The 10,944-nt window shown below is 42.8% G+C and overlaps 1 protein-coding gene across 10 annotated transcripts in view; it reads left to right on the top strand.

The window, feature by feature from the left end:
• Positions 1 to 1,889: 1,889 nt before the first annotated feature.
• The window catches only part of sdk2a (sidekick cell adhesion molecule 2a), an 84,268-nt gene continuing 75,213 nt past the window's right edge, over positions 1,890 to 10,944 (top strand). For 2 of the 10 annotated variants that reach the window (XM_044181794.1, XM_044181791.1), the window contains exon 1: positions 1,891 to 2,323. In XM_044181794.1, coding sequence (XP_044037729.1) covers positions 2,167 to 2,323 — 157 coding nt within the window. In that variant the 5' untranslated portion in view covers positions 1,891 to 2,166. Of the gene's footprint in view, positions 2,324 to 10,944 lie in introns of all 10 variants that reach the window. The other 8 variants (XM_044181795.1, XM_044181796.1, XM_044181797.1 and 5 more) reach the window with 6 other exon arrangements.

Genomic DNA, 10,944 nt, shown 5'->3' with positions numbered 1-10,944 from the left:
GTTTGTTTTTTTTTTGTTCTGTGTAACACTGTAATGCATTGTTTCTCACTTGTTAAGTAAAGGTAGATATTCTCTGTAAGTGAATGTATAAATGTCAGCTACGCAATACCTTATTGTTTGACACCAGCCTGTGGTGACCCCCCCCCCCAGCGTGGCTTGTAGCATGAGGCAGCCTCTGTTTCCTCTGCTGCAGAACAGTTATAGAGAGTGAGACAGAGCACCTGCCCTCGTGCCTGAGCACTGTTCCCAGTAGCTTGCTAATGTCAACCTGCCTGATACGCAGAGCGCGGTGGGGGCTCCAAGACAGCAGCAATTTTCCACTGCATGCGAATGCGACTGGAGAGCAATCTGCTGGCCTAAGAGCCTCATAATCAGCACATCATTATCAGGAGGGGGTTGGTACAAGGGGTGGCAGCGGGGTGAAGAGAGAGGAAATAAAGGGAGGGAGCAATGGATGACACCAAATGAGCCCCTGGTAGCAATGAGACATTGTAAGACATAGGGAAAAAGGGAAGTCGGTTATTTGTAGAGCAAAGGACATGGGAGCAGATTCACTGTGGGACTATACAAAGCACAGTTAAAAAGGGACTGAGGTGAGGCAATATCCCAAAAGCACAGAGTACCACCTCTGTTTACACTTTGAAAAGCAGAGTCAGGCTTTACCAAGCTCATGGTGGCTTGCATGTTTCCTCTTATGTACAATACTGCTGGTCTTCAAACCTCATACAATCTAATGTCACACATACAGGTATGTTTTTAAGGCAGAAATATTGTGACAGCTCTTTGAAGCTTATTTTGCCCTGCATGCATTTTTCAGTGAGTTCAAAAGGACTAGGACAACAAAGCTGATATCACAGCCCATATGTACACCTCCTCTCTGTTTTCAGAAGTGTCCTCCATTTCTATTTGCTCAAACTTGCCTTTTATCCTTTGTCTGGTGATAGAGGAAGCATTCTGAAGGGGTGAGCTTTCACAGATGATAACAGTCTGCCATCCTACTCAATCTCAGTCTAATTTCAGAATCACATTAAATTGTTCAAGTAAGCTATTTCTTATGCTATTCGTCTGTGTAATGGTGAGGCTGTTCTGCTTTTAGCCACACCACAGAGTCAAGGTTTACTGGGTCCAATGCAGAATAAATAGATTTACAGAACAGGGCTCATACCATTTACTTTTAGTCTGTGACCCAGTTAATGCTTTATCCTTGGCAGTAAACACATCCAAAAACAGCTATCTAGAAAGATTTAGTTGTCATCAGGTAGTTTTGAAACCCAGGCTTTTGGTTTTAATGTGTCAACAATCAATCATAGCTGTCCAAATTGATATTTCCTACCACTTTCTACCGCGTGGTGGCAATAGCGTACAGAGCACTTATCCTGGCATTGTCTGGCTCAGGCTTTGCGCACTGCTATAGTCTATGTGATGGTCAATTCAGAAAAAAACTGCCCGATGTATAGTCAGTGTCCACCCATAATAACAAATCGGAGCACAAGAGGTCGTTTTTTAAGCAAAAGAACACCTTTTTAACCTCTAGGAAGCAGGACTGATTCTATTTACACTTTCAAACAGCACAAACACACACACACACACACACACACACACACCTGAGAACTACAGTGCGACCTACTGCTGACCACTGGGTAATGAAATGGAGCAGCTGGCTTTGCTGAAGTGCCTTGCTCAAGGACAGTTGCAATAGGAAGGTATTTAGAGAACAAACAAATAACTCATCTTTTTTATTATTTCAGAGGATACGACACTAACAAATTTCGGTTTGGGCAAAAGCTGTCATCTAGACATGAACTTGGAGTCTGCGTGCAGCCACCATCTCGTTTTATATTATATTATCTTATATCCTTATTTTTACTTCACTCATATCTCTGTGATACATTCAGAGGTTATTCGGAGCAGTAAGAAGATGATGTCAATATTCCGTCTCGCACACTTGACAGCCGAGCAAATTCAATTGGACTGACTCCGCCTTGCTCATGCGGGACTTGTCCACAGGCTTTTCATACTACCGCGTGCCTGTCTGCATGCCCGGTGCTCTCTGACGGAGTGAGCTCTCTCCACAATCCCCCAGTCACTCACCAGTGAGGAGCAGTCTGACGCACAGGACCAGCAGCAGCCAGGACTCTTCCCGGGAGTGTGTGGCCACCGAGCAACATGTTCCCAGCGTGGAGACGGGGAAGGCGCAGCGGGGGCTCGACGGTGGCACAGCGGACCATGGTTACAGCTGGACGCACTGGACGGGTCGGACAGGTGTGGGTGTCCTGTTGGATTCTGCTGTCGGCGACTTGCATCCTCAGCGCCCAGGCTCAAGGTAAGATGCGCAACTTGGATTTTTTGTCCACATACTGTAGTGTAGCTACTGTTGTTGTTGGAAGCGATCAGAGAAGCGCACAAGAAAGTCTGTGGAAGAGAGGTGTATACGGTTAGGCAAAAATATAAGGCCAACAAAAAACTATTCCAAAAATTATAAAGATCTAATCATATAGGCGAACTTAGATCAGTTATAGCACAACGCCTGACACACACTAAATACGATTAAATGTGTCAATTGTTAAATTCGTTTCCTCAAACAACAAGGTGTGCAAACTGTCGGTTTCACCTCCACCACAACCCCCTGCTGTAACCACACATGCTCCAAACGCTCAAGGAGCACCGCCAGCCTCTGAAAAACTGGACGCTAATCTTTCGTGAAAAATGTTGTTTGGTTTAAATGAGCCCATATGATTTGTCATTGTGAGCAATTTAAAATGTATCAAACTGTCACCCGATAATCCTTATAACACACTAGATCGCGCTAAAGTCTTTTGTGTCTGTGACTTTAAATCTTCTAGATATTATATTTTAATATTCATGTTATTAGTTTTACTGTTTTACAGCATTTAAAAAAAAAACTTGTTATAATAGTTACTTTGAAAGGGTCCTCATGACGTGTAAAAAATGCTCTTAATCTCCAGTGAAACCTGTAAAAAGACCAGTGGCCCTGGCTGAGAAACCTCAGAAAAAATTGTTTATCTACTTGCAGAGTGAGCTGCCCCTCCAGCCTATAGGCTGCCTTAATAGCCTAGCAGAACCAGTCATATGGGACAATGAAGCAGAGCCATTATTTGAAGGCTGTGTGAAAGTAAGGTGCATGGTACAGACATGTAGGTTTTATATGTGGATGAAGGTGTGAACATGATCTACACTAATCATACAATTACTGTGAAATTGGAATGACTTGTCACTTGTCATCCATCTGTGCCTCTTGACCAGTGAGAAGGTAATTAGATATACAGTAGATGGTAGATCGAGACAGAAAGCCAGCAAGCACAAATCCATCCTTCCTACATATTTCATAATTGGAAAAGCATAACTGCCTGTTGTCACAAGAACTGAAGGTAAGTTGGCAAAGTATATTGTGTGGGCTTACTGGCCTATGGATTTCATCAGCAGTCTTGAATGACATTTGACCTTATGCTTCAGAATTCAACCACAGGGTCATGGATTTTATTACAGAAGATCACGCAGAACCACAAAAGACAGATGCATTTTGACATACAAATTCTTGAGGTATTTACTTCAACAGATCCCAAAGAAGAAAAAAAAAGTCTCATATTGGAGAAGTGGCTTTTCTATGCATTCCCCATCTTATAATCACAATGCTCCAAAGTGCTAAAAGCAGCATAATCCATTTGCTTGTTTGTCTTTGAACAGGTCGCATTGCTCTAAAGTGCTCCCAACCTTATCTGAAAAGAGTCTCAGGCGTCTCTTATTATGCAGGGCACAGTTCCTCTAGCTGTTATTATCATCCTTTTCTCCAGCTAACATGCCTGGAGTCTGTAAGTTGTTGAGTGCTTCAAGGCTACTTCACAGGGCTTTACCTTTCCTCCCCAAACAGACCTTTTTCTCATCCTTGCAGTTGGTATTCAGGCCCCTTGAATGTTCCCGGCTGCGCATTAGCATTGGTGAGAGATTCACTCCTCTATCCGCCTGCTCTTTCAATTGAGAAGGACCTCCTCTATGGCGCACAATCATTGCTTTAGGTTCTTTAGTGAAGATGCAGTTGCAGTCTTTGCAGGGTGTCCTCTTACTAGCCAGAGAGGTCTTGTTCCTCTGAAGGAGGAAGCAGATCTCATCCTCATGGGGCATCCGTGTTTGCAAATGACTGGCAGTACGGCTGTGCCTGTGCATATAGTTAGAGATGGTGTACTCATTCCCTGAGAGCGGAGGACCTCTGAGGATGTCATAAATTAGGTAATCCGGGGGTGGCATGTACTTCTTTTGCAACAGGTTCCTACTGAGGCTCCTGCTGCGTTTAATACTGCTGGCTGCTCCAGTGCACAAGAGGATACCTGATAGAGTCCACGGGGGGACCTTTCTCTTGCCACAGGCTGCTCTCAGCAGGCCATTTTAAGACTCATTTAGATCCCCTCATCGAAATACCAAGTAAATAGATGTGAGATTTTGTCTTTCTTTACCTTTTAGCTCTGTATCTTCTGACCCCTACTCAAAGTCTCTACTGCTGAAATCTACCTTGTGTCTTGTGTTTCTACATGCATCTTCTTGTGTTTGTGAAATTGTGTGTGTGCTTGCTGCTGCTTACTGTACTGTATGCTCCTGTCTATTGAGCTTTAATCTAGATAGCAGCATTGACATTGTGCCAACCGGCAGCTGCTATAATTTTCTGGACGTACGTTATTATGCAGCTTGACAGCTGTCAGCCATTTCCAAATCTTTAAATCTTATGATAATCCACCATACTTACAAAAAAGCATTTGTTTAAAACACTCTGAATCCTTGTGTGATTAAACCTCCCTGCCTTAATGCGGGTACCAGATCATAATTCATCTACATCAGTGACACACTAACACACACGCGCATGCAGACACATCCACAGAAAGAAAAGAAAGAAAAATCAATGTGTACAAGATTACACAACTCCATCAAGAGAAATATAATACAGTTTTAATAGAATCATAGGCATCTCCTAGTTCCATCAAAGACTGATGACAAACCCAATCGTCTGCGCCCACACGTACAACACTCCATCACATATAATAGAAGGCTTAATTTGTTTTGTATGTAGCTCCACAAAAAAAGTAGACCCACATAGTCACATTGATGCCACGCTGGATTCAGGCATCTGATTTTAGACATGATACTAAATCCTGAACCCTATGTGATGAAATCATTGCGTTTTCCTAAACTTAAAGCACTTTGATCACGTCACAAGTCCCATATGGGGCACAGTGACGTGGGAGTGCTGTCTCGTCTCGGCTACCATACCATAGTTACAGACAGTGCATATTTATGACGTACTGAATGTATCTCTCTGATTGGTGTAATGTAGTTAATTAAACATGTTTACTGCTCCAGAGAGCTAACAGATGTCTGCTGAAATTTGGACTAAATGCTTGTTTTCTTCACAATGTGGCTCATGCCCAGAAAGACCAGCTAGTGGCTTGCACAGCCTCAGGTGAAACGTGGTGGCAGCCTGACTTCCAAATCAGACTCCTCGTGTGTCTTCAGCTCCTGCCTTCCATGTATGGCTGGTTGGCTGCTTTTTTTCTGGCTGCCAAAGGCTGTCTACACGTTTATTCATGGTGCCACCAGATTCTTTATTCACCAAGATGGAACATATCACAGCTGAATTAGAAAAAAAATAAAAATCTGTGCTCACTGGCAACAACATTTGAAAATAAATGAATGAGAAAGCCTGATACGTTTTCAAAGCAAAAATTAATGGTAATGTTTCAGAAAAGAAAGAAAATACAAGTGCCTCAAACCTGTTTAAGGATGACAAATGATTAGTATCTACTTTATTGTTGAAAAACAATAGGGTCGCTGCACAGTCAACATTCTTTTAGCTTCAGGAGGCCTTTAATTGGCTCAGTCGAGCAGCAAAACTGTGTTTATAGTTCATAATGGAAATGTAATCAAATTAACCGCAGGGTTTTGGCATTCACCCCTTGCCCAGTAATTGCCATTTCCCCAACAGGCTATGGTAATGGCTATTTGCATGGGGCAAAGAGTCCTATCTCCCACCATGTGTCTGTCATGCTGCCATATTAGAGTAGCTGGCTGAAATTGTTACTTACTATGCAGGAGTTTAGTTTACTTTGCTATTGTTTGCTAGTACTTATTGCTATGATGTGAGTTTGTGTTGAGAATTTTATCAGCTAAAGTAAGCACACAGTAACACAAACCTGGGTCTTTTTAATGATAGGCTGGAGAATACAAGGTCTGATGCAACCTGTGGGGTAAGGCAAAATCGTTATGCTGACTGATTCTCTTTACCTACAGACTGCTCTTCTTTGTCTTACTGAGTGAAAAATATAATTTGGGAAAGGTATAGGCTTCTCAAATGAGATTTTTCAATAATAACAGCATTGACTGAGGAGGCAAGTCCTTCTTTTGGGGGCCAATTTTAATCACATTGCAGGAGGGGTTTTGTTTTCATGTCTCCTTGTTTACTGATGAGACTGAGGGGAGAAGCGCTGCAGGGGGAAACAGAAAAATTCTTCACATATTAATTCTCCTGGCTAAAAGTCTAATCAATCTGACACAGGACCAGGAGGCACATCTTCAGCTATCAAGAACAAAAAGAAATGTCTCAGAACAGGCCCTGAGCTGGGACAGAAATTGAAAGAGGAAATGACTTTGGATAGTAAGTGGGATTCAAAGTGGCACTATTCGTTTAATTTGTCTAATATAATTTTGACAAGGGAGCAGAGATGTTGTGCATGTTGCTTCATCAAAGCATCACTCTAAAGAGCGATTTGAAAAGCCCTCAAAATGGTGTCATTACTTTCATCCAGGGAAAATAGGGATTGTACTGAGGCAGTATTCTTGGACCATACATCTGTCTTGAAGCCCCCAAGCTGTTCCATGTAAACATTTAAACAACACAAAGGCAACTCAAGGAAAACTGTGGTGAGAAACAATGCTTTTTACAGCACAATGTGCGCACTGAATCTCTGCTCTCATTCAGCTCGCCCCTCCTGGGGACTGGTGAGTGTATTCTTGTGTTGTGAATAAAATGGCAAAAGAGGCAAAGAAATAGAGAAATGGAGGAGAAATAGTGGTGGGGGTGGGGGTGGGGGTGGGTGGCCCATGTTTTTTCTCCCACTCCTAGTAAAAACAATTGGTGGCACCAATCCATTTTTCTTTGTACATTCACACAAAATGAACTCACATCTTGACATTCTGCTCCATTCACCTGCTGACCTCTAACCAAGCCAATCACAACACTTATGCTGCCTTACAAGCAGCAGCAAGTTTCAATGCAATAAGTGATGATGTGGATAGACACACCAATATTGCTGTTTCACTCAATACAAGAACATGGAAAAAGAAATATAACAGAGTCAGATGAGCAACAAGCCCCACAACATATGGAACTGCAGGAGAAAGGAAAACAATATTTTGTTCTTTCTTCTTCTTTCTTCTTCGCTACCTGCTTGTTTTACTATCAAAGTTACATCTTCCAGCTGATATTGCCACCTTGCTGTTTGAGGAGAGCATTTTTTGTATAAGCATCGTGCATGAGGGTGGGGTCAGGGGTCAGCAGGTTAGCAGTGCTGGCTGAGCAGGGAAACTATTTCAGTCCATGGCATATTTCCTGTCCGGGGCAGGGTCTCGTCTGGAAAGAAGGAGCCTCCACGCTCTCCATCTGCAGGGCTGCGTTTGCTGCTCTGCTCAGGCTGTGCTTGGCAGCAAGCCTATCAGTCCCACTAGGGGGCCTGGCGAAATGCCTCAAGCTGCATCTCAATGCCTTGTGCTCAGTATTGATTAGAACCAGAGCTGACTCTTATTCCCCATTGTCCTGTTCCTGGCCACAGGGATTCCATATCATGTTTGATATCACAATTGTTTCCCAACACCTGCCTTCTTCCTCTTACCCATGATAGGCAGAGCTCCACATCAGGCCCTCCCCACTCCTGTCACATTTTGACAGTACTCCACCTTCACTGTAAATAAATGGCTTACAACAGAAATACCAGGGGATGTCAGTGTGAATGTTAAAGCACGGAACATGCAAAGGCATCAACTGAGATAAATCTAAAAAAATTCCTACCTACAATTTCATCGAGCAGCACTTTTGTGTTTGCTGATAAGGAATTCCTGTCTGGAGTAGAGCTGGTTGTCATTGTAGCATGGTAGCACTTTAATGTACACATATCTTTGATCACTACCCTTGCCTCTAACATCAGCAGAGTGTCAGTTAAGAAGTGTGGTGATGACAGGAGCTGACAGCAGTACTGCAGGCTTCTTATGGCTCATGTCACATCTGGATTCCCTTTCCTTGGCCCCTCAGCACAAGCCATGAAAGTGCTTCAGGTCCAAGACTGAAAGCATATGGCGGGATTCAACCTCGACTGAAAGCCCAGACAAAGCCTTCGTCCAACACTGTATGAAAGCCTGCTTTCCTCTCCTAAGGCAAATTGCATGCAGAGAGATATGTACAGACCTAAAAAACAAACTTCAACCTGATGAGTTCTGTGGTAAAATGTTTTTTTTTTTAATTTATTTTTTTTTACCCTGTCACAGTTATGGGGTTATTTATACAACTATATTTCTTGAGAACACATTGAGTGACGACATATTTGACCATCATTTTCTCTGCAGATAATGAGCTGGGTCATTACATTTTCATTTATATTCTAAGGAAAGAATTGACTGGTAAGATTTAAAGTACTTAATCAAAACATACACAATGAACAAAGGCTCCAGAAAAATAGGGGTGGTATGAGAGCTTGACTGCTTGAATGATACAAACTTTGTAAGTGTACAGTACATATGAAAATCAGTACAGCATATAGCAGCTCCGATTGAAATCGGCAAATTTAGACTGTGGTATTCTCTCTGCTTCTACATGCTTACAGGCCATGGAGAGCCAGTGTTTGACAATGAAGCATGAATCTGCCAATACGCAAATCGAGTATGTCGTGTGCTTCTGCCTGGAATGATTTAGGATCAGTTTGGGAGAGCTCCTCAGAGGTTAAGCAGGAAGTCTGTGGAGCATTGAACCTGTGAAAGCCACCAATACTGACAAGGACAAAAGAGATCCTGTGCAGAAACAGATGCCTGTTTATTTTAATTTCAAAGGCAGCTTGAAAGAGGAATCAAATAAAAGTGCTTTTATTGCTTTAATGCATGCTAGGAGATGCACAGCAAAAGTGTGCATGTATGCTAATACGCAAACACATTTTCTTCCTCCAACATATGCATCTGCACACACGCTCGCAGATTGTTTCATTATCGCTAAATGGAGCTTTCTCAAAAGACCAAACCAGTTTTTGAATGCTGTTTTCGGCACAACTAATGAAAGTGGGGCACAGCCATGGTGTCTCGTGTGAATAGACAAAATCAGAATCAGCTTTTTCAGTGTTCGCGTCATGCTCCGATGGTCCTCTGTGCAAAATACTTTCCAATTTAACCTGTTTCCCTGCCATGTCGCAGTTGATGCCAACTGCAGTGAGGTGGTGGAGAAAGGGGAACAGAAAGAGAAATGAATATTGCTATGGACGTTGTGAGGAGGTGTGTGTGTGTGTGGGGGGTATTGATGGAGGAAAGAAAGGAGAGCGCTGCATCAGTGGGGTAGAGATTGCTGTGGTGTACAGTAGCACAAATCCTAAATTCTGTGCAGATCCGACGGTAGCTAGGAAACAGCTGACAGTAAAATGGGGGGATCAAAGGGATTAGTGTGCCCACTTTGAGCCAAAACAGTAACCCCTCCACTTCTCCCACTGCCAGCCTTTTTATACATTCACCCCTGTATTTGAGTGGTGTGCTCGCCTGTTAGACACAACCCATCTCTGGTTATCCTCCCCTGAGTCTAGTTGTTTAATTTTGAATCACCCTTTTTACACACTATTTAGCTCTTACATACTCTCACGGACAGGCAATATGTAGAAAAAGGTCACAGTTTCAATTTTAGAAGCAAAGTAGGCTGAATGGAGAAAGACACCGCTGCTCTAACACACACACACACAAACACATAGGCTACACAAAAATACGAATGCCTACACACAAGTGATCCAGACAAAACAAAGACATTGCATCTGAGGGAAGAGGATGCACATGTCAGACACAATCAGTGCTGCCTTTTGTGATCTGAGTGAGATTTCCTGTCACTGGCGCTTGAGACGCAGCCTGTTCAATTCTGCAGGGGACTGCCATGTCCCAAATGCTTCGGTCACTGTCTCCTCTTGTCTCAGAGCCAGAGAGATGTACCTAAACAAACAAGCCCAAGCGTCCCCTGTTGGGGACATGTACTTTACTGCACCAGGAGGACTTCTGACAATGTCAGCCCCTTGTCTCCACACTGGAGATGCAGCGGACATGTGAACACACTCTAGGCTGACAGAGAGCTTTACCTAAGAGAGAAAAGCCAAATCGGATTTACATCATATGTGACGTACATATGATGGCTCCAAACTGATTTGTGATGCCTGACTTAAGCAACAACATTATGGTAGAAACAAAGGAAGGGTTGAGTCTTGTTGTTCACCTTTTGTGTACATGTGGACACATGATGGCTGCAGCTGTTCTGACTCGTGCTGCTGTAGCAGAGGCTAAATTTCTGTTTCATTGTCCTCAAAGCTTTCACAAATTGCTGGTCAAGCTATTTTAATTTGCAAGTAGGGAGCTTTCAAAGAGAAATTTCTTTGTTCTTTGAAAGGAAATGCTTGAGCACATATCTTATTGTAGCAATGCTGGACATGTTCTTTGCCTGTGGGGACAGCAGAAATGGGAGTCAGTGGGATTATATCAGTTTAATGAAGTTGCTCTGGCTGATGTTTAATTTCATGAAATTCAATTAAAAAGCTTTATTTCCATTCCTGTGATCACTCAAGGGGTTGCCATCATTAGATTATAGAGAAGGAACTGTGAGAAGAAATTACCAATCAAGAATATATTCTTTGAGTGCATGTTATACTGATCCACTAG

The sequence above is a fragment of the Siniperca chuatsi genome, linkage group LG21, assembly GCF_020085105.1.
Source record: "Siniperca chuatsi isolate FFG_IHB_CAS linkage group LG21, ASM2008510v1, whole genome shotgun sequence".
NCBI lineage: Eukaryota > Metazoa > Chordata > Actinopteri > Centrarchiformes > Sinipercidae > Siniperca > Siniperca chuatsi.
Note: the sequence above shows the minus strand (reverse complement) of the source record. Positions and strands in the feature narration are given on the sequence as shown.